Consider the following 27,754-nt stretch of genomic DNA (forward strand, 5'->3'; position numbering starts at 1 on the left):
ATTCCCCCGACCTGCACTGCCTTTACACGACCCCTAACCCACCCCAGCCAATAGTGCCTAACCCAAACTTCCCATCTACAATTTTTGGGACATGTCAAGCAAACTAATTCAGGTAACAAAATACAATCAATAGACCCACTTCCATCTTGGCCAAAGAAACACAAAGGACAAGTCAATGTGCTGTGCCCAAAATTATCACAACAAACTCGGTGTTAAATTAGCAAGAGGCAGACAACAAGCTACCCAACAAAAAGACTATGGTGCAAAAATTAAAAAGAAAAATATATGTTGCAGTAATGGGTAAACATGGCGTATTTCAAAATATTGAAAGTAAAACACTAAATATTGAATTTAGACCATGAGCAGATTTACTGTCATAGTGAAGCCAGTTGAAAGTGATTTAGTTCGGCCTCCAGATTATTGGAGCATATATTAAAACAATAATTGGGCAACATTTGGCACGATGCCTATTTTAGACTTTAGGCAAATATGCTCTGCCATGACCCATGCATTAAATCATCCGATTGTGTTCTCTCACCCAGCCAATCCCAGCCATGTGAATCAGGAAGACCTATCTGCTCCCAACTGGTTTCTTAGGAGCATGGATCCTGGCTGTCTCTGATCTTTAGTGGCTTGTCGACTTCTGCTATTCAGTGAAGCCAATTATCAGGTAGATAGGCCAACCCCATCATGCCCATCTAAAACAACCGCATTTCCTTACCAGTCCACCGTACATTGTGGGCGGGTTTTGCTTCATCCTAGCCAGTATATGCTGACTAGTGGCATTTTATCTTCATTTATAATTTTCATCACCTGCCTTATAAGCGAGTTACTGGTTTGCAAAACATATTCTGCACATTTTGTAAACTATCTGCAACAGCTCCAAGAGCAGTGTCTTCCCACAGCAGGTTTCCTCTTCTTATCTCAAAGAGCTGCTCTAAGCGGAAACCGCTCGTTCTCATAGAACAATATTGGTTTTGCAAAACTTTTCTGTACATCTCGGATGAAGGCCAAAGGCACCCTCCTCATTACAATTACAGACAATCACTATATATATATTTTATAAGACCTGCAGCAAAGCACTTTACTCCCTCCGCCCCATGCCGTCAGTATTCAAAAAGGTGGCCAATCAAAATTCAAAATCGCATGGGAGATATTTAAGTCTCCACATTCTCAAGAATGCAAGCCCTGGTTTCACCCTATATGATTCTAAATCCTTAGTAAACACTGAACTTCAATAGAACACATTCTATTTAGAAAATATAATTCCACTGCTTTCATTAATTCTTTTGAAATATACACGGCAGATAATATTTATTCAGCATGTAAATGCAGCACGCATTCATATTAGTTTATATTCGTGTAGGAGTGTTTGCATTTTGATGTGTAAAAGAAAATGAATCAAACGCTTGTAGGTTGGCGCGAACATGGCAAAATCTTAATTTTCTATTGAACAGCTTACATGCTACTCTGAAGCATTCCATATGATTTATGCAGACGAATTGCATTTACTTCAATCAGTGTCAAAGGCAATTAAGAAGGTTCCATTCTTGTGAGTCATGTGCAACCATAATGTGTCAAACCCAATAGGTATAAATTCAAATGGGGGCATGCTTTATCTTGCGTTGGCTCGTAAACTGAAAACAGGTTTATGCTTACAGTTTAAGAGACAAGCCTACAAGGGAAGTTGTGAAAGATGGAGTTGGGAGAACGGAGGCATATCAAGTGCAAACACTTGAAGAAAAGGAACAAGGATAAGGGGCGTTAGAGGAAAAAGAATGAGGGAGAAATGAGGGCGAGACTGTGGGGAGTTCTAGACAGAGGCAGTGATAGGATAATGATCCAAGGGAGTCTGTTGGTGTGGTACATTGTGTAAATAGCAGCCATATAAAGTTACATTTGAATGCGGTTTGGTTGAGATACATGTTCAGCCCCTACCCCTTCCATAATCAAACATCCTAGGACACCAAGCCGATAGAACAGTCTTTCACCCAACTCTCACCACATTACCAAGCCTCTCAACCCATCTATATTTGAATTATGTCACTCATCACATTTCCTGGTCTAATTGTATTCGAACAACAAACCAAATTCCTCACATTAACCTCAATGTAGCCACCTTAAAATATATCAAATTTGGACATTCAAAAGGTTAATAAGTGTGTATGAGAGGATGGGAAGTTTGTCTCTTGACAGGGTATCTCACTCCCAGACACACTCGGACCTTGAGCACTGATTAATGGGGGCGGACTTCAAACCCTTTGGACACAAAAATGTTTGAAGATTAAAGAGGTGATTTGTGAGTGTGGGCTAGGCAGAAAAAAAAACAAAAGCTATACAAAACTGAGCATGCTAAATCAGAGGTGGTATGCCAAATCAGCAGAGGTATACGATGGCTAATGGTGTTGCAGGTCACACTATCAGCATACCTCTCCCCCCCCTCCACGTTTCCCTGACATACCATATTGTGCTGCACCAGATAGCGGATGGATTCCCGAATTCCAGAGCTGATCATGTTGGATGTGTATCCCAAGAAGATAGTGCAGCCACTGCTTTCGCGCTGATAACAGTTGAGGTTGATCGGGCTCTCGTCCTCTTTGCTTATTGGCTCAAGCTTCTTTTCAATCTAGAAACGGAAAACAATTGTCAGATGTACCTATACAATGCAGAAGCATTACCACTAGATGCATCACACCCCTAGTAAACATGACAAATGGTCAAGTCATATAACAGAGCACCATCAAAACACAAACTCTCAAGGGTTTAAAATCATCCAAACATGTAACACTTCAATTAAAACATCAGAGGAAAGAAAATAAACAGAACCCAAAGTATAAACATCTCACCCCCAAAATATATGAACCCTAAATGCTACCATACGGCCGGAGAGGTTCCCTCCCATACTTCCCTCCTGGTCTCGATCACTCAACTCCTCCTTCTGGGAGACTAACATCCACCTGGCTGCTTCCTGTCCTTCCTATGGACTCCTTCGCGACCTCTGCGACTCTCATTCTCCCCCCCCCCTAGCCCGACTCATTCTACAGGGCACACTGGATGTTCTGATCTCTTCAGACCTTCCCCTTTAGAGTGATTTCCTCCCAGCTCACCCTCTCTACCCCTCATTGCCAAGCCAACTCCAGCACTGCCACCTACCTTCTCGATTATCTGTTCCATGAAGCATGTCAGTTGATGCTTTTGCCGCCATCTTCTCACCCCACCACCCCTTGGCTGACTCGCACCCTGACTCAGCCCTTTCCATGCTCCACTCTGCTATATCCGATACGCTTGATGTTCTTGCCCCAGTCATGAGGATACGCTTCACACCCAAAGCCAAATGCAACTCCTGGTACGACTCAGACCTCGTCACCCTTAAACGCAAGTGCAGGGTAGCTGAGAGGAAATGGCGTGCTTCCAGTACACCCTCTAACAAACAGGCATGACGCCTGCACCAAAGGCAATACCGGCTCTGTCCGCACCAAAAAGAGAGCCCACATCCAAGCCTGCGTCTTTGCGGCATCCAACAACTCGGCCAAACACTTTGAAATCTGCAAGGAGCTGGCCAATCCGGCTGCAGTCTCCACCGCTCCTGTCCCCTCCCAGGCCCTCTGCACAGCCCTGGATTCTCAATTCATCTCTAAAATGCAGGACATCCTGTTCTCTCCTTCTTCCTCTCCCCCTCCTCCCTCTACCCCGCTTTACCTCTGGCCCCTCTGTAGCCACCTGTCCTCCACCGTCCTCTTCCTTTCCCCTGTTCTCCCCAGACAAGGTTTCTAGACAAGTACGATCTATGAAGGTCTTGTCTAACAGGTTCACCCCTGTTCCTACAAAACCATAAAGGACCACATTGACATGCTGACTCCTGTTCTGGCGGACTTTGCAACCAATCCTTTACTACTGGAGTCTTCCCTTCCCCCCTGAAGCACTCCCTTGTGCACCCTCTTCTTAAGAAACCCTCTGCCGAACCCTTCCTGCCCGGCTATCGCCAAATCTCAATTACTCCTTTGCTGGGCAAACTCATGGAAAAGCTGGCCATCTGCCAGCTTAATCTTCACACTGAATCTGTTGGTTGTCTCCATGACTATCAGCCTGGCTTCAGAGCTGCCAGCACGGAAACTGCTTGCCTGAACATCAGTGAAGACCAACCTTGTTTCCAAAACGCCCTGTGTCCACATCTTACTTGATCTCTCTTCTGCCTTTGACACAGTTAATCATGCCATCCTGCTCAACCGTCTCTGTGATAACTTGGGTATCACCGATCAGGCCCTGGCTTGGCGGACCTCTTTCCTCTCCGATCGACCCTCCCAGGTCCAACTTGGGTCCTTCCTCTATCTCTAGTGTTCCCCAGGGGTCCAACCTCTCTCCCTGGCTGTTCAACCAATACCTGGTACTTCTTGCCCACTGCATTGCCGCTTGCTGTCCCAACTTTCAGTGCTATGCCGGTGACACTCATTTTCATGCTCCCTTCCGGCACCTCTTCCCCTTCTCTCATCTCGGTCTGCTATCCAGGAGTGGTGGGCCGCCAATGATCTCTGCCTTAATGCCAGTAAGACTGAGATGCGCCTCATCGGCACACCTGCTCCGCCCTTTGCTGTCACTCTCTGGCCGGCCTCTCTTGGCCCTCCTCCTGCTCCCACCTGTGACGCTAAAAACCTCTGGGTCATCTTCGACTCTGCACTCTCCTTCTCTCCTCACATCTCTGACGTTTCTAATAAGTCACACTACCAGCTGTACCTCCTCGAGGTATTCTTCCTTTCCCCTCCTTCCCCCAGAAGCTCTCTGTCTCCAGATCTCTGGTTCTCTCCAGGCTGGACTACTGCAACAGCTTCTTTCTAAATCTGCCTGCCTCTACTCTCCGCCCTCTTCAACTCATCCAAAACAGGACTGCAAGACTTGACCTTGGCCTAAAGCAAGGAGATCTCATCTCTCCAGACTGAAATCTCTGCACTGGCTTCCAGTGTCTGCGAGGATTAAGTTCAAAACCCTCTGCATTGTCCACAAGGCCTTCTGGGGCCTAAATACCTTCAACTTTTGCTTCCTAAATATCTTCCTTCTCAAGCTCTTCGCTCATCCGCCTACAACTCCCTCAGAGTCAGTCAATTCTTCTCCAAGCAACAAGTTAGTGGTAGATCTCTTTCTTCTGCTGGGGCCTCCCTCTGGAACAGCTCCCTACCTCTTTGAAACTTGAGGAGAACCACCACCTCCGATTCCGGAAGCACCTCAAGACCTTCCTCTTTGCTTCTGCTTTCTCTCCTCCTCTACCCTGCTGATCTCCTGGCTGAAACTCTCTGATCTCTGGCCCAGGTCCCCTCCTCGCTAGTTGAACACCTGCACTGCCCCCCTGGCAACCCTCACACTCGGAGACTGTACTGTATACCTACAGACCCCTACCAGCACCTGACACCTGATGTCTGCACTTACCCTCGGACCTTCAACCAGCAGGCCGCACTTTTATTTATTTGACCGATTATCCTATGAACTGCCCCTCCTCCCCCTGCACTTTTCCCCTTCCCCCTCCCCTGCACTTGCGCAATCTCAATCTCGCCTGGCCTAGTAAGATCGTTGTCCCGTCTTCCCTCTGTTCCCCCTCCCTTGCCTCGTCGCGTCTTGAAACACTTGTGCATAGGCGCGTTATAAATACCTTATCATACATCTTCCACTAACACTGCCTTCTCCATCTTCCAATCCCTACTATATTACTCATTCTACTTTGACTGCTAACTTTCACCCCCAAGTCTCAGCATCCTTAACCATGGGTCACCCCATTCATACACCCTCTCCAGGTTGCCAGGCGTCGGCTGCTGCGCAAAACAGACGCGTATCCACTTGCATGCAGACCTACAACTCTACTTCTCTGCCCTGAGCTTTCTCAAGTCCTCGCTTGATAGAGCGAAAAGGAAATTTTACCTCACCCTCATCGACTCACTCCAACCATCCTCGCTGACTACATGGCACCCTAAACTTACTCCTTCTAAGCCTATGACCATCAACTCAACTCTCGGAGCTAATGACCTAGCTGAACACTTTGCTGTAAAAATGTCAAACATTAGACTCTCTCCTGACCTTCCTCCTCCGACATTCTACACTTTGCCTACTCTACCATCATCATCATCATCATCATCAACCTCTATCTGCCACTTTAGTTACGCTAATACTGAAAAGGTCCTAGCTCTACTGATGAAGGCTAGCCCCTCTTGTGCCCCATCAAACCCTCTTAATCCTCAAGACTATTGCCTCTTTAATGGCATCTCATCCCACTGAACTCCTCAACCTGCACTTCGACTCAGCTTGCTTTTTCGTTGTATTTTCAAAACAGCCACAGTCATCCCTCTGAAGGTGAGGGGGCCCCCACAGGCCTGCTGGTGAACTACCAACAGAGTCAATAAAGGTACATCCCAGGAGGGAATAAGACCAAGAACAAGTGAGAGTGCGGTTAAAGGTATTTTATCTAAAGTTAGGGCAAACAGAATCTAGTCTGCTCACGCCGAGAGCACTCTGCAGGTAACATGTTACAATTCAGTTATATACAGAAAAAACGTCATCAGCAGTGGGGAGGCCTAGGGGGTACATGAAAGATTGGGATTGGTTGCTAAAAGGAGGCCCCTATAGGTGCTATATGGTTGGTAATGGCTGATTGGTCCACAGGTGCGCGGCGAGTTGATGTCATGATGTAGTACGTGGGGTCAGCAGTTCAGCTGGGCTCATCTGTCCGACATCCGATGAGTGGAAACATCAATATCCTGGTACTGTCACATTTTGTCCTTGTGGCCACGCATTCCCATCCATTCAGACATTTGATAGTTTCTTTTGGCAGCAAGGCCAGTAGGTCGCACATGTAAAAACAAGGCATGATTCTCCATTATTGAACATCAATTATATGTCTTTATCAAGGATATCGCTTTCATGTCCAAAACACATTCGGATATTGGGCTGGGGGTATTTGTTGACTATTGACAAGGGGAGGCGGGGGTATATGGTTGCTGTGGCTGGATTTCAGGAAATACATTTAATTTTATACGAGTCCTTCCTTGGAGGGGTTTCACTGATTCACTGATTCACTGATCAGGTGTCCAAACAACATAACTCAAGATTAGGCCAGGGAGTTCGGGGATGGGTTTAGGCCCTCCCCCCTTCTGGGAACTTTAGTTTCACATCACATGATGGCAGGAGTCTTTTATATTTACACACAAAGTATATCTAGCTGGTTCTCTATTTGAGAGAAATACACTTATGGCATCGTTCAAGCTTCATGTAATTTGAGCAATGTCATAACTCTAAAACAGGGGGTGGTGAGAGAAGGTATGGCTAACACAATCAATATAGCACAAATAACTAAATACGATCAATGGTACATATGAAGTTGTCTAACGGTATGCATGCTCTTACATTCTACATTATCAACAGTGAGGTAGCATTGTGTGAGTTTGCATAGAACTGTGGTTTGTTTACTCGTTACAGGAGTACAATTAGTTGTGCACATATTTAAATGTTATGAGTCAGTACACACTCTACTTTCAATATAACAGATTAGAAAATAAACTTCTAATAACACACGTATATGTATTTACACTGTTATACTCATTAGCTCGCTTAAGGTGTCTGCGGGTTTACATGGACTCCACACACACCGAGAGGGCATCCTTTTACATATAGGTCAGAAGGGAAAATACATTCGCTGATTAAAGGTCTCTTGCGTTGTTGACTCTGCTCTGGGGTACACAGAGATTAGGTTTCTAGGTCCCAGATCTAAGGGGTGCAGGGCAGGTTTTACGGAGACGGATAGCCCTGGCCTTCGCCATCTCCCCCTGAGCTATCTCCGAAATAATTGAGTGCCCACCTGGGAAGCAGAGGAATGGGGGGGGCCTTGAATGTCCCCTCCTTCCACTCACCTCCCCTACAAAAGCAAAGGGGCTGACCCAAACCTACCAGATAACTTTTGTCCTGTGTCTCTCCGTCCTCACTAATCTAAAGTGCTTGAAAGGGTAGTGTTCAACCACCTTGCCAATTTCGTACACCCACAACCTTCGAGAAACTCCTACTTTCAGGTTTCCGTTCTTGTCACTCCATGGAAACTGTGTCCAGCGTCATCGCCTCTGCTAGGCATTCTAACCTTTCCTTTAGCCGAATTTTCCTTGACCTGTCTGCTGCCTTTGACACCGTTGATCACTCTGATATACTCAACACGCAGTCTTCTTGGGATTCGAAATCAAGCCCTTGCCTGGATTGAAGCCTAACTGGCACCCAACCAATTCTCTGGAGCAACAACTCTCAACTCATTCCACCAACCGTTGGTGTTCCACAAGGCTGCGTCTTGGGTCCAGTCCTCTTTAGACTGTACACCCCTGCTCTTGGGGCACTAATATCCTCCTTTGCGTTCTCGTACCAACTCTTTACAACGACACCCAAATCTTCTCTTTTCCTGCACTCCCCTCTAAGCTCAATATCAAAATTTCCAACAGTCTCTCTCCCATTAAATACTGGATGGCTTTGCACTCTCTGATATTAAACTCTACCAAAATAGAGGTGCTCTTCCTGCCTACCAAATGCTTTCTCTCTCTCAATCACTCATTCCTCCCTCATCCAGTTCCCACCCAACACTCTCCCCTGAGCTTCTTCAGCTAGAAACCTCTGCGTCATCTATGACCCTTCTCTACTTTCATTTCAAAAACTGCAAAAGCAGCTTGCCTCAACTTCCTAAGTATTAGGAAAACCAGGCACCTCCTTCCTTTTAACACCGCCAAGCATCTAGTAACAACTGTCGTCTTCTCCAAGCTCGACTACTGTGCCAGCATCCTCTTTCTCATCTCCGCAACTATGGTTTCTGTCCTCTCCACAAGATTATTAACTTCACTACTAGGACTCTGAACTGCCTCATTTCACACCAAGTCCCTTGTACACCAACCAGGCTGAATGCCAGACGTTGCAAAACAAGGCCACATTTAAATTTCTTCTCCTGGTTCACAGATGTATCCACCGTAAGGCACCACTGTATCAATCCTCCTCTATGCAACTCTACAAGCTTTTGCATAATCTCTGTTCTGCCTAGACTACTCTTATTGCTCCTCGCCCACCCTGTGCTTCCTCTCACCTCCGCTATTGCTCTCTTCTAGTTCCACATGCATGGAATGCTCTTGCCCCAGACTTCTGAGAAATAGTCCACACAAATGTATTGGAAACCAAATTAAAAGCCTACCTCCCTGCCACAGAGCTATCCTTTTAACCAACCTCTCATCTGCCTTCTGGCAAACATTTTTCTCTCACCTCTAACCTGCCTCTGTGCCTCGTTTTCTGCTCCTCCACTCTAGCACTTTAGCCATCATGGTCAGACCCAGAGCACAGCTGGCCATTAAGCCTACCTGCACTTAAAAATGTCTTATGTTGGTGGTCCTTTATCTAGCCCACTTATGTATTGTCACTGGTGACTGTTCCATTAACTCCCCTCCAACACATGGTCCCAATGTCCTGCAAACGCAACCCAATATACAAATTCACTACTTCCCGTACAATCCGATTTCTTATCTATTGTACATTATTTTGTGATAAAAAGAGCATTGTTCCTCCCTGTAAATAAATACAAAATAAATATAACACCTCAGCAAGTGGCTATCACACTAATGTCAGCTCTGTGAGCAGTATTGCAGCAATGACAGGAGTGATGCACATTACAGTCTGGGCCATCTCCACTACAGCCATGTGAATAATAACCATGGTGCTGCGTAGGATTCTTCTGCAGGAAGGAAACACCTCCCGAGGGCGTAGGAACTGCCCTCAGAACGTCTCATGTGAAACAGCGATTCAGAGGCAGCACCTAACAAAACCCATTCACACAGCAGGGTGCTAATGGACCCCTTTGAAAAGCCAACAGGCGTGGGAAGCGACAGAGTTAAAAGTAGACAAAAGGGATAGATGGGTAGGCCATGAGAAGAGCCTTGCTTCATGATTTCTGATACGACTCTTCCTTTTTCGTTGCCCTACATTTCCTGCAGTCAAGGCACTCTGTGTGAGAGGTCATGAGGCAAAGGGGCACTTGTTAAAACAACCTGGATTGGACCCCTTACAGAAGGCTTGCTTTGGACCAATATCCTGTGACATACCGTCTCTAAAAGGACAGGGGTACCCCCCTCATTCATAGATTCATCCCTGTACTTCCAAAATGACATGGAGGTCCAGATGAATTTTCTGTTGGGGATAAAGTGTATGCTGGCGGGAAGATACCTACTGTTAGTGAGTGGTTGATTACAGATCTGGCGAGGGTGCTGGCAAGGATGTTTTTGAGTAGGGCTGGGGAGCAGGGGTCTCTCGGGGAACATGAGTGGCGGTTATTGGAGAGAAGTCTTGAGAACTCAGGATGGGAGATTGCAGAAAAGGAGCTGAAGAGCGTAAGAGTTGGGGGCTGCGTAAGGGGGGCTATTGGTATAGGGGCGGAAGCCGCTGGTAGTTTAGCAGTGATAGCAAGGTTACTTTCAATGGCCATGTTGAAGTAATGGTTGGTTAGGGTGTCACACAGTGCCTGGAAGACAAGGTGCAGATAGGAAGAGCAGAGGAGGAGTCTTGAACTCAGATGATCTTGAGCTCTGTGCATGGGTTGTTTGCATTGGCGATGGTGGAGGCATAGAAGGCATTTCTAATTTCGAATCTGTAGGCCCTCGTCTGTCTAGCCGGAATGGCTTTGTTTTGGGTGGTAGTGTTGGCTCTGCCAGATTCGTTCCAGGCGAAGGTTGAGGGTTTGGCGGAATTTGACGCGAGGGATGAACCACCTGAACGGGGGGTGCGGGGGGAGAGAACCTTTGCAGTGGGACAGGTGTTTTGAGAGGGTAGAGGGGGACATGGCGTCCGAGAGCCATTGGTCAAAAAGGTCTGGGGAGGTGGTACCTTCCTGGAAGGGGAGTTTTGGAAGGGAGGAGAGTAGGGCGGAGGAAAGATCAGAGAAGATGGTTACCTTGTTCCAGAGCAGGATCCTGGGGGAGGTAGCAGGGTCCCAGAGGAGGGGAGGGAAAGGGGGCACGGACGTCAAGGCTTATCAGAGGATAGCAGAGTTAGCAGTCCGGGTGAGGAGTGGATGAGATGCACACTACATCTAAGGTGTGACTTGCAATGGAGGTGGGGCCTGATGAGTTGGGTCAGATTGAGGGCTTCCATGATGTCAATTAGGGGATGGGTCATGGAGCCAGAAGGGTGTTGAACCAGATGTTTAGATCACCAAGAACAGTGAGATTTTGGTGAGAGCAGTATGGACGGATACAGAGTCCCTCGGAGTCTGCGATGGTTCGGTTATAGCCCGGGGTTCTGTAAAGGAGGAGGAAGCAGAGGGGAAAAAAGGAGAGGATTGGAATTTCACTAGAAGGGATTTGCATACATCACTGATGGCTGTTTCTCTGCCTCTAAGGGTGTGGTGTGAGGTGAGGTGTGTAGAGGATGGCTATACCACCTGCTCTGTTGGCTCAGTTGTGGGTGATCTGGGAGTAGCCTGTGTGTGCAGAGGGTAGTAGTAGCCTGGGAAAGCGGGGGTGCCTTGTGTGCAGAGGGGAGGAAGTCATGAGAGAGCCAGGTTTCAGTGATGAAAAGAATGTCAGGGTTTTCGTCGGAGATGAGGTAAAAAAATAATGCATTTTGTTTCTGGCGTAGGATGCAAGAGGGGGTGAGGGGAGCAATGTCCGAAACATGGGGGTGGTTTAAAGAGGGAGATGCTGTGGGTGGGGCAAGAAGAAAGCAAGGAAGAAGGGAGGGGAATAGGACGGACAGGGCTGGGAGAAAAGGGGAGGGGTGGGGGGTGGAGGGGCCAGAGAAAACACAGGAATTATCAGCGGTAAGAGAGAGAGTATCGATAGGGTTGGCTAGCGGGGGCTGAGGGTAGGGGTGTAGGAGAGAGAGATGAGGTGGAGTCAAGGGTGTAGGGCAAGATGGAGGGGGTGGGGCTGGCTGCAGAAGGAAGGGCATATGAACGTTGGCCGGCAGGCAAGTGCCAGGGGTGTGTGGGTGAGGGTGGGAGGGGTAGCCGAGGGGGAAGATTTGACCACGGCTGTGCGGGCTGCACTAAGTGCAAGTTGAGTGTTGTACAGGAGAGGTTTGGGCTGGGCGAGAAGGGAGTGTGGGGTGGACATGGGGCTGTGATGGTGCTGAGAAAAGTTGGTGTGTAAGGGGAAGCGAGGAGAGTGAAGGAGGTCTTTCAGTGGCCAGAGGGGACACTCAGCGGTGTGAAAGTGGGTGGGGGTCCAGGTAGGGGGAGAGGAGGATAGGCTGGAGGGGTGGGCTTCTGGTGCCTGATGAGCCAAAGGCTCTGTCCTTGGTATTATTCAGCATGGTGGAGGACTTGGTTAGGAGCGGGAGAGATGACTAGATTCAGACTCAATTGGATTGAACGCAAAATACAGCTACCTTGCAAAATTAGACAATGCAGAATATGGCTACTTTGCACATGGGGCTAAATGTAAGAAATGGCTGACTAACACAAGAGGGCCAATACAAGGTATGGCTACCTTACACCATTAGGCTAAATGCAAGCTAAGATTACCTTACCCAAATTAGGCTAAATGCAAGATATAACTGACAAGAGTGGGCTAACAGCAAGGTTTGGCTACCTTACACAATTATGTTAAATGTGTCGGACTGGCGCATCGCAAGTGCATTGGAGTGCAGTTTGGCAGTGAAGGCTGGGCGACTGCTTCTCTCCAGATTACCTTTTATATTAATTGATTTTTCGGCAAGCTGCCCAGCCTACTAGCTCAGACTCTATATGATACAAGTAATTTATAACGCACCTGTTTCTAGGCGTGACAAGGGAGGGAAGACAAGACAAACTATCCCTGTGTCATTCAGATTGTGCAAGTGCGACAGCACAAAGTGCAGGGCGTTGGGAGGGAGGGGTTTGAGGGACCACGGTAGTAGAGGGAGGAGTAGGTGAAGGGGCGGTGGACTGCAATCAGCATAGCTCTGATTAAGTGCAGCGAGGGCAGCGCGGCTTTGGTTAAGTGCAAGGAGGTAGGGGACTGTAGAGGTTACAGTTACAGCCCCCTAAATGTGCGATAGGCCGAGGCACTGCTGGGCAGTGCATATCACCCACGCGCATCTTGAGAGCATTGAAGTACAGTTAGGCAGTCGTGGAGTGGCGAGTGACTCAACTTTGTTTATTTTTGGCACTATTGCACTATGCCAGCAGCACAAAAAATGTACAAACTGCATAGCAGAAGTAACGCTACGAGCAAGAATGTAATGGATACAAGCCAGAACTATAAAAAGATGTGTGCGCAGTAAATTACACGCCAATGCCATAGGCATAGTTCGAGGCAACCAGAGAAAAATTACCTAATTTCTGAAACCAACATTATTGGGGTCTGTGCCCCCTCCCGTAGCGGAATCATCGATCATGTGTGAAGCGCTGACCCAGGCGGAGTCTTCTATGTCAGACCCAGTCGATAACAATTCCTTGCTAAACCTGTGTTGAAGTCTCCAGCGCGATTCTATTGGTGAACATCTACAACCAACTAATTCTATCAATTTGAATCCATTGGATATCATCGGTTTGCACCACTTAAAACCTCTAACTTCTCTAAATCGCCAGACCTGGTATGCATATCTGAAGTCGCATCACTAGCGGCATATGAAACATCCTCTTCTCACAGACTTTCGGATTCTTCCATAGTTGAAGATTAACCCGATGCAGAGTCGCTGATTATATCAAAAGCACTGCTTTCTTAATATAATAATCTTTACAAGGAACAACAGATTTTGAAGGTCGGCTTAACCAAATTGGTTGATGTGGTGTCATTAGCCCACCATAGTGAATCCCCCCCCAATATGTTAACAGACAAGAAATGGTTAAGATATGAATGACTTGGCTGTAGAGAATGTTCTGTTTTGTTACTTGGCATTTATATAGCGTCTTATGTATCATTGGTATGATCTCAAAGAGCTGATAGGTTGAACGGCCTCGGGAACCGTAGTTCAAGTCAGTAGTGAGAGAGAGAGAGAGTCATAAGGTGTGTGGGTGCACCGGATATGTGTGCAGCCGGTGTGGCAGTTGCATGATAGCTGCTTCTTAGCGGTAGGTTTGGTGGTGGGGAGGTCAGTTGTATGTGTTCATTCTGGAGGGTGGACACCCAGACCGATTTCTGACTGAGTTAGGCCCGAGGAGACGCTTAAGCTAGTGGTGTGTGCTCAGCTAGCTGTGTTTAATTAGGATGATGAGGAGTATGTGGCGGGTGTTAGTATGAGAACAGCTATACCGAATGCGTCATACTATCGCTGCGTTCTAGTAGAGTGGTGGTGTATAGGAGAGAGAGTAAGCGTGGTAGTGCAATATGGTTGTTATAAGTAAAGCGCTTGAGATCGAGCACTCACTCTGTACCATCTATTCTATCCGTTTTATTTACTCTGCCCGTTCATTCCTCTTCGTCTGTTCATTCATTTCATCTGTTACATGCATTTAGCGATTGGAACTCATTGATTAATACCTAAATGTTGATCTTTATGAATTTATGTAATACCTTGACTTTGTAATTGTAAATGATTATGATTTAATTGTGTTAATGTGTATGTATTTATATTTAAATTTGAAAGGTTGATTAATTTCAACTATAACAAATAAAAAAAATGTAAAACAAACATGCATTTAATCTACTAGTCCTATCCATTCCACCCACTCGACCCTTAATCCACATGATCTACTCCATCCATTCCGTAGACCCATTTCATCCTCATCATCAGTTTAATGTGTTCTATACCTTCAGTCCATCCTATTAATTCGATCTGCTCCGTGTGTTCCACCCACTCCATTTGTTCGATCTACTCAGTCCACTCCACCCGTTCCGTCCACTGCATCCGCTCCGCCCACTCGATTTGTTCCATCTCTTCCATCTATTCCATCCGTGAAATCTACTGATCCTTTCCATCCGTTCAATCTGCTTGTTCGTCTCGTCCGTTCCATCCATTTCTTCCGTTCCCATCTGTTCCAACTTTCATTCGTTCCATCTATTCCTTTTGTTCCATCTATACCATCCGTTCCATTCATTCCAACCAGTACGTCCACTCCATTCCATCTGTTTCATCTGCTCCATCCACTCCATTAGTTCGTTCTGACCAGTAGACTCCGTTCCATCCGTTCTGACTACTCCCTCAGCTCAATTCATTCACCCTTTCCATCCATTTCATTCCTTTATCCACGTTATCCATCCTCTCCATCCTTTCCACACGTTCTATCTACTTTCCGTTCCTATCCACCCTATCCCTTCCCATATCCACCCCATCCCTTCCCATATCCACCCCATCCCTTCCCATATCCACCCCATCCCTTCCCATATCCACCCCATCCCTTCCCATATCCACCCCATCTCTTCCCATATCCACCCCATCCCTTCCCATAACCACCCCATCCCTTCCCATAACCACCCCATCCCTTCCCATAACCACCCCATCCCTTCCCATAACCACCCCATCCCCTCCCATATCCACTCCATCAGCTCAATTCATTCACCCTTTCCATCCATTTCATTCCTTTATCCATCCACTCCATCCTTTCAACGCGTTCTATCTACTTTCCGTTCCCGCCCACTTCATCCGTTCTACTCAGTTTATCGGTTTTATTTACACTGGCCGTTTTAGTTTTCCGTTTGTTTGATCAGTTCTCTATGCTGGATTGTTATCTTTGTTCAACAACCTTGGGTTTCTGTTTATTGCGGTTGTTTATTCTGTTTGTGCTAGGAGTAGATTTTTAAGGGTAGAGCCACGTTTTCAGTAATTTGCAGAAAAACATGAGGTCTTTGGTGAGTCGAATGTGGGGTGGAAGTGAGTTCCCAAGAGTGGGGGCCAAGGCTGAGAAATTAAATGTACGTGCAATACCACTGAGTTTGGGCGTTCTATAAATGCTATAAATAAAATAAACATCCTCCTGGATCTCCCTGCTGCCTTCGACACAATAGCCTCACAGACTGCGCTCTAAGCAGTGAAGCCGTTCTAAGACTGATCCCAACCAAAGTCAAATATTTAATTTGTCGGTATTTATAATGCACCTATACAGCAAATGGTGCATCAAGACACAACTAAAACAGGGAGGGGGCATACAGGGATTAAGAAAAACAAAAATGGTCCTAATGGGCCGTGTGCATTCGGCACATGCCAGTGGAGTAACATGAAGTGCAGGCGCGGTGGGGGGCTTGGGAAGAGTCAGTTGGAGTGATCCAATATAACCCTCCTGTACACAAGTTTTGAGGTGCGAATTTGCCCCGGGGGAGGGGTGGGGGAGCAGTATGACCCACAGCTCAGTGATTGGTATAAGAGAAAGATGGTTTATATGTGAAACGTTTTCTTTTACCGAGGATTCCTGACCGGATGGAGAATATTCGGCATGTGAATCCATGCCAGACCCATGCTGGGGGACGGTTACAGGCAAGTAACTTGTTCCTTAGGGTAAGTGCAGGTATGGGTGGGCGATGGGGAGGTTCTGGGGAGACCCTGGGCTAGACTGGTTGAGGGGGACCTGGTGCCCTGTAAGAATCAGAAGTAACCAGGCAGCCAGTCATAATGAGGCAGAGGGAGACATTAGCTGGGGAGGGAGGAAGAGCGAAGGAGGAAGAGAAAATGAGGATCTTGATAAGCTTCCAGAGATCTGGCTCACTTCGCAGAGGGGCAGGGAGGCCATTCCAGACAGAGGCACCTGCGGAAGAGATCTACCCCTGCACTCTGCTTGGAAAAGGGTCTGATCTGCAGAGAGTTGGAGCTAGAAGACCGAAGGGCTCTAGCAGGGAGGAATTTGGGAAGAGAGTTTTTTGTCCAAATAATTTTGGAGGTAACATTGTCAATAGATAATACTTCACTAAAGGTAGATTGAGGACGAAGGCACCTACATTCTAACGGATACCAGCGCTGTTGTATTCAATACTGTTACCATTCTTTCAGCTGATAAGTCCTAAACATGTCACTAAGGCTAAATGGGGTCAACTTAAAAGACTGCACAAGAAATGTAGAAGAGCAGAACTTAGGCGAGTAAGAGAAAGTGAGATACATACTAAAGGGACTTTGAATGTCGAAGTAGTAAAGATACGAACCCAAACCTTTCCTATGACAAATGACACCAATATTACAGGTATCGAGCTGATGAACCAATCCAATGCTAATAACAAACAACCCACCCCTTTGTTTCGAACGGATATCGCATTATGAGGAACAAACACGATCTGAATGCATAATGGTTGAGCCAACACGAAAGAACCGGGAAAGCCATGTTAATGACTCCAATAATATGGACGCTCTTCCTATGGACCACTGCCCTAAAGAATGTGAGAGCCTGGACCAAACTAATACCTAATTAATAATAAGAACTGCCTTGACGGAAAGCTCTTTGTGATAAATTCAGAATCCATTAACTGTTTGCCACGGACAACAGTGCCTTTTTAAAATCGTAATCGAATTCTGCAGATTCTTCATGGTCTACTACAATGACAGCTTATCTCTTCAAAGGACCTTCTACCAGTTGAAATGCCTGCCACTTAGAATGACAACTATTGGGCTATCTTGCACTTTACTTCCCCGATTGTAACTGAATTGGTATTGGCAAGATTTTTTAAGAATGGGCTTGACTTCACAAGAATCCCAGAAGTTCGGTGCAGCAATGCAACAATTGAGAAAACAGCTACTGGAAAGTTACAAGAGTGATCGAAAACAAAATTGGTAAACTACCTCTAGAAGGAATAATTGGTAAACTAGCTTAGGTCCTGGAGGGTTACACTGGTTCATCTAGGAAATCTAAAATCAACTACAAAGAAGGGGAGCTAGATAACGTAGTGACACAAGACAGTGGGAACTGGGGGCTCCTGGTGATAACCTCTTGCAACACTAGGAGCTTCAACACATTCATTAGGAATGTCCAGGGTCAGTTCTGATTGACGTAGTCGGATGCGTTTACTCTCCAGGAGACCTGGCTTACTTATAGATATAGCCTGGACGGATACCATATTATACAGAGATCGGCACAGACCAATTTGGCCAGTAGACTTCAGGAGGCCATATACTAGGTGCCAATAATTACCTGAAAAATGTATGCCCACAATCGGCAATCAATATGTACTATCGGGAATTAGAACAACCGAGTTACAGGTTCACATTAGTCAAATCTTGCTACGTAATATTTACAGGTAATGCGGAAACAGAAAAAATGATATCTTACATAGAATTCATTCTAAATGAATGGTTTCTCGATAACCCTAGAAGTACATACACTGTAACTGGTGATCTCAAATTCCCGCTGTATCCCTCCAGGCCGATAGACTTGAGTAAGGAAAGCGGCTTCTATTTTAGTAAAGATTGGGCCTGGCGTCCATACCCGTCAACAGCCAACTGTACTACAATAGCAAGAGCACCTGTCCTCTCCAAGCTCGATTATTGTAATGCACTATTATCTTGGCACCTCATAACAGAACCTCAACAAATTACAAGTTTAACAGAATAACTCCATTAGAGCAGCTTTAAACTTCCCTAGGAATCAACACATTTCGGGAAAAAAAAGACACACACTAAAATGGCTTAACATTAACCAAAGAACTGCACTCAACACAGTGTCCCTCACGCATAAGTGTTTATCTAACCAGACCCCCACTTACCTACCCATTACCATTTCCCGCCACACCTCTACATGACCTACTGGAACAGCCCAGACGCATTGTGTAAACATACCACACTTCAAACAACAACGTGCAGGCGGCGTCAGTTTCCCAGTCGTCGCAGCAAAGAAATGGAATGCCCTCCCACTATCCTTAAGAGGGAAACCCTCTTACCGCCTTTTTCGTAAAAAGGCCAAAACATGGCTCCAAGAGCAAGACTTCAATTCAGTCGCATAATCCCGATATGCCTTGTATATATGTATGTATATTCTTGATTCAGTAAATTCTTGTTTCGTTTTATAAATGACATGATGTACCTTCCTACTATGATGTATATATGTAACTCCCTGTAACATACTGTTGTAATCCTTTGTTTGTGTACCGGGTTTTTGTAACCTGTAAGGATAGCATAACAGCTGCCTCTGAGCTCGGTGCGTGTTACAAATAAAACTAAACTAAACATTGGATATTGAAATGGGTCAGGAGGAATGGGCTGGCAGTTTGAACAAATGGGAAGTTTTTATTTCAAATGCTAACCTTCTGCAATTGTATCTAGATATCAATTCAAATGGCCCTAAGCCATTCACCTGGTCTAACGGTTTCTACAACTCATGAATCGACTACATCCTGCTAGAAGGCAAATTATTTAAATGCATTGAAAGTTTTAATCTTATTTTGAATGCACCTAATGATCATGTTGCAACTAAAATGCAAATTTGCCCTACTGTAATTAGGGCAATGGTACAAATGTATGGACATTATACTGTTAATATGGCTGGCAATAGAATAATCTGTAATGGAGGGGCGTGGCTTGGCATGCCATTAGGAGGATGGCTGCCTAAGTGTCTCTGACGCCGAGAGGGCAGACCCAGAGCACTGAGGACGCTGCTGGGTGAAATTGCAGATCCGAAGGTGCCATCATTCTGAAGATTGAGCCGAGTTGAAGGGGGCCGGCCGGGCGAGAAAATGGCAGCCCCGGGCTGGACCCGGACTTGATGGGGGACGTGCATCAGCTCTGCAGCTCCGACTGGTGATCGAAGTTGGACTCTGTGTGGTGACCCCGCTGTCCCCACGAAGCTGCTGCTGCTCCGGTCTGTGGGGTGTGCCGGATAGAAGTCCCGACAAGGAGATTGGAGCCGGCAGCAAGTGCTGGACTGCAGACTCAGCGAGGTGTGCAGTGCCCTGGCACTTCAGCACTCTCGACCTGGAGGTGGCAGCCATCAAAGCGGGGAGTCAGGTGCACTCACCTGTTCCAGCAAACATTGTGGGGGCCAGGACTCTTGATGTGGCTCCCTGTCCATCTTCTTCGCGGGACCGGCGTGGAGTGTGTGGCCTCACTGAGGCAAACATGGCTCCTCCTCAGGTGGGCTCTCAAGTAGGACAAATGTGGCTAGAGGCTCCAGGGGATACTAACACGTGTTATTGGGAGCAGGCACCTGATGCGGAGCACTAATCCCCTGGGACACATGCCATCCTGGGACCAGCGGCTAGGGGCCCCCAGAGAACAGGGGCCCCCAAGCTATGGGAAACAGCCAATCTCATACCCGGATCTATGGCTCCAACTGTCCCAGGACAGCACCTTGAATTCTCTACTTCGGATTCATGACCCCTCCTATGCATTGGTAGCACATGGACTCTGAGCTATATGAGGCCTGGGGCAACAAGAGGCAGCACTTTGCCCTTTTGAGTTATTCCTTCCTTTTGCATTACAGGTGGACACGGGAGACACATCCTTTGGAGGCTTACAGAGGGGGCTGCCGCAGGGGTGGCCTCGGGTTGCCTCGTTCTATACTCCTGCTGGGTGCATGATTCTACAGTAAGAAGGGGTTGCTTCTGGGCACGCTAGCCTACAACTTGTCTGCAGCCTCCCCAAGACATTGCCAGATAATCTCTGCTAAGCAAGAGTCTTGACTGGCACTGGTGTATATTCACCCTGGGCCGATTCCCTGTTGCCTTTGTTCCTTTGGTGGCGGAGGCAGAGTGACGCAGGAGTTCCCGGCTGCCCAGTGATCCCTAGGCCCGACATGGCTAAAGCTCCCAAGACTGCGAAACAAGGTGATATCTCCACAATGCTGCAATCCACAGACAAGAGTAAGCACTCCGAGATAGTGAATGCCCAGGTGCATGGGGTCGACCCACTCCCAGCTATGCTAACGCAAATGTTAAGTCGCACCTGCAAGATCTGCTGGCCAAGATTCACAAAGAAAAACATAAAAGCACGGAGGAACTCTTCCACAAGATCCAAGCATTAGACAAAAAGAGTCTTGGAGAACAGCACAGGGTCTCAAAGGTGGAGGATACCCTCTGCGAGCGGTCATATGAGGTGGGGTGCGAGCGGTCCTATGAGGTGGGGGAGTGCACCAATCAACTGGAGGCTTTGGAAGCCCGTTGTAAAGCCCTGGAGGATAAACAGGACGATGGGGAAAACCGTTCATGCAGAAATAAATGTCTGAATTAGGGGCATCTCCTCAGCGGTCCGAGACAAAGACCTACCAGGCTTTGTGGTCGATCTATTCCGTTCCATACTAGAGTTGCTTGGGGACCAGGAGATTAAACTAGACAGGACCCACCGGACCAAATCTTGTGCCGCCTTGACCCAGGACAGGCCTGCTTATATACTATCCCAGGACCACTCCTTTACACTTGAGGAACAAATAATGGCCCTATATGTGGGGTTTTCCTACGGCACTCTATTTCAAACTCACACACCAGGGGAGGCTCTGGCGGTCAAAAAACTGAAAGAAGCAGAAAGCTTACTGAATCCGGAGGGGACTTTGGGGGAGGCCTGGTGGCTGAGCAGGACCGGAGTCATGGGGTTGACCCCGTGTCTCTGCAGAGACGGCACAAGTTGAGGAAAGGGAGGCGGGTGAAGGGGCCCAAGTAGAAAGACTTGAATCTTTTGAGGTCTGATGTGTTAATCCATTTTCTGTTGTGGGGGCCCTTTTGGAACTGTGACTATTGGGGCGTCCTTGGTGCCCGAGCAAGAAGGGGCTGGTGCTGGTATGCAAGGGCTGCTGTTGGAGGGAGAATCTCTTCGGGTGAGAGCTCTTTCTGCCCTCCAAGTTAGGTTCCTTACAAAGTTTCAAGATGTCTGGACATGCTCATGTCTGAGGTTGGGGGAGGAAAGAGGAGGGATCAAGTTATAAAGGTTTGCTGTGAGACAGACAATCATTTTATTTGACCAATGTGCAGGTAATTCGTGCAGGGGTGATCAGGGTATGGTGCTTAGCTATCCGCAGAAATGTTACCTGGTGACAATGCTGAAACTGAGGGGGGAGGACCTTATGCTGATGGGGACATGGAATGTTCAGGGTTTGAACTCCCCAGTGAAAAGAAAATAGGTGTTGGGTAAACTGAGGGATTTGTCCCTTTCTATTGTGTTCCTTCAGGAGACCCACCTGCTTGCGCAGGATGAGAAACTTATGTAAAATAGAGCATTCCCATGCCAGTTCTTCGCCTCTGGCAACGCGAAAAAACGAGGGGTGCCAATTTTGGTGGGAGAACAAATTACGACTTCTAACACCAAGGAGCTATGAGCTCCGCAGGGGCGCTAGGTGTGTGTTAAAGGCTTGCTGTGGGATTGGATGTTCATGTTGGTTTCCCTTTAAGTCCTAAATATTAGCCAAGAAGCATTTTTGGAAAATGTCCTTCTCAAAGTGCTCCCATTTGCTGAAGGACAGATCATCTTGGGGGAGGACTTCAACCTGGTTCCTAATCCCCTAGTGGACAAGACCCTGCCCCCTACCAAGTTGGACTTCAAACATCCCATGGCCTTTGGCCAGTTCCTCTGTGAATTGGGCTTGGTAGATGCATGCAGATTGGTTCACGGGGCAAACAGGGATTTCTCTTTTTACTCAAGTTTTTACAGGTGTTTCTCTAGGCTGGATCTCATGCTCGCTTCCAGTGCACTATACCCGTGTGTTCGAGTGGGGGTGGAAATAGCCACACGGACCCTGTCCCACCACGCACCTGTGTCTCTGGCAGTGCTGGAGAGAAACGTGAGGGTCAGGTGCCCATGAAGGTTATATGATCCGGTGCTCAGACCGGTGTCCAGTCATTTGGTCGACTACAAACTGGTCGACTGCAATTTGGTCGACGTCATTTGGTCGAAAACCAAATGGTCGAATTTCTTTTTTTTTTATTTATATATGTGTTTTGTGGGTTTTCGTGTTAAAAAAAAAAAAAAAGAAAGAAAAAAAAGGGGGTTGGGGGGGACCCCCCCCCAAAAAAAAAAAGGGGGTAAAAAAAAAAAAAAAAAAATTCGACCATTTGGTTTTCGACCAAATTGATTCGACCAGTTGTCCAGTCGACCAATTGATTTCGATCAAATGACTGGCAACCGCTCAGACCCTGTATGGACTAGAGAACTGGAGGTGGCTCAGACCCTGTATGGACCAGAGAACTGGAGGTGGCTATCTCCAACTATTTTAAGGAGAATTAAAATTCTGGCCCTTCGAAGGATATTGTGTGGTTTGCATCGAAGGCAGTGGTTTACGGGGGAGCTCATTAGCAAGTTTCGGCATACACAAGGGCTAGGCAACTGGTCAGGGTGGGCTTAGAGGGGGAGGTTGCTCGGGCTTAACAGGCACACAAGAGATTGGGGCCTCGTAAGGCGATACACAAACTCAAGGTAGCAAGGAACACACTTGAAGCACATCTGGCCGACAGAACTGCTCAGGCAATGCTAAAAACGAAGCAGTTCTACTACGCTAAAGGGAATCGAGCCAGGCGCCCATTGGTGGCCAAACTGTACGATCCAAACCCGTGATTCAGTTTTAGCCCGGCGGGATGAGCAGAGTGGTGCAGAGGGGCGAGGCCAATAAATTGAGGTTTCTAGACATTTTAAGGAGACATTCAGGGGTGAGCTTTGTCTGGAGGAGCTCAGGCGCAATATTTGAGAGACGCGCATTTGCTGAGTCTATATGATGAGGAGCGGGAAGCCATGGAGGCGCCCACCTCGCCTGGGGAAGTGGATTGGCCAATCAAATCCCTGAAGAACAAGGCTATGGGGCCCGAATGATTCACGGCTCCCTTTTATAAGAAATTCTGCAAACTCTTGGTCCCCCCCTTGGTTGATCTCTTCAACTCGTTTGTGTCCTTTGCTGGGGTTGCTCCTTCCTTGGGAACCTCCACTACGGTCCTGATCCCCAATCCGGGCAAAGATCCACTTAGCTGCGACTCATATTGTCCCATTACCCTCACTGACAGACTCGAAAATGTGGGCCTGCTGTATGATGGAGGTCCTCCCTGACCTTATAGACAGTGACCAGACAATTGCGGTTCGCAGTGTACACAATGTGCGGCAAGTCCTTAGCTTGTTGGAAGTGGGGAAACGCTTGGATGTAGATTTTTGCATAGTGGCACTGGACGCACACAATGACTTGACAGGGTGGACTGGGGCCATCTTCGAGGGGTCCTAACGCACTGGCCCATTTTTCAGAACTACTTTATTCAGGTACGAACCTAAAATGTAATTGTGCAACATAGTATATCTGGATGTTGATTATAACAAAAATATCTTTCAATTATTGAAGCATTTATGCAGATTAGTAATTTTCAGTTAATTGAAAATGAATGTTATGCTTTTTCGGTTTTAATGCATATGAAATGTTTTCTATATATTTGAATAGTTATTTTACCTTATTCCGCAACTGTCTTTTGTATGACTTGGTGAATGGTGCATTTACCAATAACCCTTTAATTTAAATAAATTTAAAAAAAAAACAAAGAAAAAAGAAAAGAAAATGGGCTAAAGGGATGGTAAGGCTACCTTACACAAACAGGCTAGATGCAAGATACGGCTATCTTACACAAAAAGGTTAAATGCAAAATATGGTTACATTACACAAATAAGCTTTACACAAGGAGCTCTAGGAAAATAAGTTCCTGGTTGGGTTTGCAAGTAATGTATTTGGTTATTACCTATGAACTAGCACAGTTGGTTATTACCAATCAACCATCCCACTGTTCTCCACACCAACATCTGAAGAACACACAACATACCATATTGTTGACCTCACGCACTGCCTGGCCGAAGTGCGTGGCCTGAAAACCAGTGGTGTAGAAAGACTGAAGGAGAGCATGGTAGTCCAAACCCTGGTTGAAGTCATAGCCGTGAACCTCTGGTGTGCTCTCAGGGAGGGGCGAGCTGCGCTTCAGCACAGCCTCCTGTGCAATGAATGGAGGTCTGCCTTCTGCCATCAGGTCTTTATGGCTACTGGTTGTGTGCGTGGCAGGTATGTTCTTCGCGGTAGAGGAGTGTTCTGTAGTTGGTGGTTGCTCCTCCAACGCAGTGACCTGTGAATACATAGAGGGCGTGAAACAAGGCATGACCACAGAGGTACAAATAGCTATGAAGTGATGCAAGCCTGTCTGGTGACGTTCCAGATCAAGAAGAGGAAGGAGGGATTACTTAATGTAACAAGCATTGACAATGCCAACAGTTTGGGCTTTAGTGTAGGCCTGGGAAGGGCACTTGCCAAGCACTGCCCTATTGGTATTAACTGGCTTTTGATGGTAGCCGATGTAAAACAGTGCATGTACATGGGCATCTAATATCAGCGCCTGGCAAATGCCTAATACATGCACAAGCCAAAACTGTTGGCTTTGCCAATACAGGTTTTTAACATGACCAGTGAAGGCTATGGATGGTGCTTATAGAGTGGGTGAAGCCAAACATGGGTAAGACATTTTTACTACACAGGCAGCGAGTTTACAACTCCAATGAAGTCATTGGGCCTCATCACAGGTGCGGCGGTAGCCGTGCCGGTAAAACCGGCAGGTAGCCGCAGGACCCATAATGAATTACTGGCGCCTGACTTCCCAGTGCCACCAGGCTATTGCACTTCCGGTGGCCAGGAAGTCAGGCGCCGGTAATTTTATTAGTCCCCATTCCCAAGGAGTCCCATAGGAACCGCTTGCAGAACTAAGACTCCATGGGAATGGGGACATGGGCGCACCAGCACTGGTAACAACGGTGCCGGTGCTCCCGTGAGAACTCTGCAAGCGGGTGCCGTCCAGCCTGGCGGGCGGGATGGCAACCGCCCGCAGAGGCACAGTTATACTCAGGCCCACTAACTCATTAGACTGCTTTGAAAAACACTTGCAGGCACTTGGCAAGTGTTGATTAAAGCGAGCTCAGATAGTTGCCTGGAGATGGTGTTTTGGGCGGGGAAGGGCAAGAATTGGTGGGAATGGCCATAGGAATTAGCATGGCCAGCAATTTTTACTCTAATGCAATCGGCTTAGGTGCTAGAGCAACACTGAATAGCCCAACCTAAACGAAAATAGTATCTCCAAATTTCTGCAACCGTCTTATTTCTCTGTTGGGGTCTGTCTCCCTTGCCATCCATCCCCACCTGGGTTCTAGTCTTCCCTTTCAAATCACATCAACATTATTTACCCCACACTGCTCTCCAACTATTTAGGGTCCAGGGTCCGTTTCTCTCTTTCTCCTCAGTTACCCCCTGCCGAGGTTTCCATTACGCTCCCTTTGAAAGGGTACTTTAACCCCTTAGATATGTTTTCACCCAGAGAGTCGTATTTCTAGGTCTAGGTATTTAAACCTACTGCCCTGCTCCCTTTTCCAGGCTTTTTAAACCCTGCCTCCCAATGGCTTCCATTTCATTTATTATTTTGTGTAACTGTTTAAAACTTTTCACACAAAACAATTCACTTTTTAATACAACAATCCGTTTAAAAAGTCAAGATAACAAATCTAATTGCTTTTAGGATTCGATGGCAAGACCGGTGGCGAGCATTATACTTCAACTTCCTTTACTTGCTCCGACAGCAGCAATGCAAAACAGAAACATTTAGAGAACTACAAACTTCAACAACTGATGTTTTGTAGTTCTACACAGATTAAATCTCACTCCGAGGCCACCAAAGACCTTGTTCCTCCAAGCCTCATAAGCCCCTCCCTTGCGGAGTCCTTCTCCTTCACTGACCACCCCCTCCCCCGCCGGAGAAATGTAGACATTGGGTTGGTAAGTGGGCACCGCTTATTTTACTTCTTCTTAATTGGTTTATTCGAACTTCGTTCTTGTAAGTTACGTTGTGTGTGGGATGCATCCCACTAATGAGTGCCACTGTGCCAGGCACTTGAACATCTGATAAAGAAGGAGACCTAGGCTGCTTAGCCTTCAGTGTGGGTCGTATACCCCATTACCCACCAGGTAGTCACGAGAATCTTGCCATCCATCATATCCATTCAAAGAAATTCAATAATTCCTGTGAGTAGTAGGATTTAGTGCTGTATTTAATTCATATCAATTTTTACGCAGATGCAAGTAATTGCCTATGCATTTCGGACATCCAAGTCCTTTGTCATGGCCTATTCTCTTCACCTAATCAAAAAGTTCATCAATCATCATTATTGATCATAAACGTCAATCAAAAATTCATGAATTACAGAAATCTCCATTACCAGAGCAATTTCATATATACAATCAATGTATGGATACCGCCACAGAAGATGTGTTGTACATCATGGAGACATGATGCAACAGTTCAGATATAAATCAGGGGTGCGAATCAATAATAGAGTGTCTTAGCACAGTCATTTCAACAGAACATTTCAGAATGTGTCATCGGAACATTCAATGGCCACAATAGAAATGTACACAAGACATACCGATAAATTGAAAAAAAATAATTTAAAAAAAAACATGCAAGAGAATCTCAAATTGCATTTGTAAACTCTATACAATTCATTCTTATACTAGACACGCTTGGCTCTACCTAGGGATCAATTACGCTAGAATTCCCTGGCACCTTGTGTCTATCCCTCCCAATTACTGTAGGAAACCGCTGCACCTCGTGTTCTTATCACATTACTATGCTAAAAACGTTTTGAAAAATGAGGTGGCACTGTAATTCAGTGAAATAATCTTTAACCCACAATGCGGAGGATGGCATGCATGCTCAGCTTAAAAGTAACTGACTTGTATGTGGTGATCATTGTGCGTAGCACTGTCCGCTCACGCTCTCCCTCTACAAGGAGACATATACATTCATCATTTGAACCGTTTGCGTTTCTCAATCCCAATGTTGATTCTATTGATTTATTTACATTTGTAAAGCGCCCACTGCCCTCGGGCATCGTGGCGCTGTTAAGAATGCTTGCTTAGTTACATAAGTGCAGTTAGAAGGCATACATACATAGA

The 27,754-nt window shown here is 46.6% G+C and overlaps 1 protein-coding gene across 2 annotated transcripts in view; it reads right to left on the reverse strand.

The window, feature by feature from the left end:
- DHPS (deoxyhypusine synthase) overlaps nucleotides 1–27,754 on the reverse strand; it is a 155,515-nt gene that overhangs the window by 103,121 nt on the left and 24,640 nt on the right. For both annotated transcript variants that reach the window (XM_069604108.1, XM_069604109.1), the window contains exons 2-3: nucleotides 24,591–24,884; nucleotides 2,462–2,626 (exon numbers count right to left, since the gene is read on the reverse strand). In XM_069604108.1, coding sequence (XP_069460209.1) covers nucleotides 2,462–2,626; nucleotides 24,591–24,884 — 459 coding nt within the window. The remainder of the gene's footprint in view (nucleotides 1–2,461; nucleotides 2,627–24,590; nucleotides 24,885–27,754) is intronic.

Source organism: Ambystoma mexicanum, chromosome 3q (assembly GCF_040938575.1).
Source record: "Ambystoma mexicanum isolate Mex_15411 chromosome 3q, UKY_AmexF1_1, whole genome shotgun sequence".
Lineage (NCBI taxonomy): Eukaryota > Metazoa > Chordata > Amphibia > Caudata > Ambystomatidae > Ambystoma > Ambystoma mexicanum.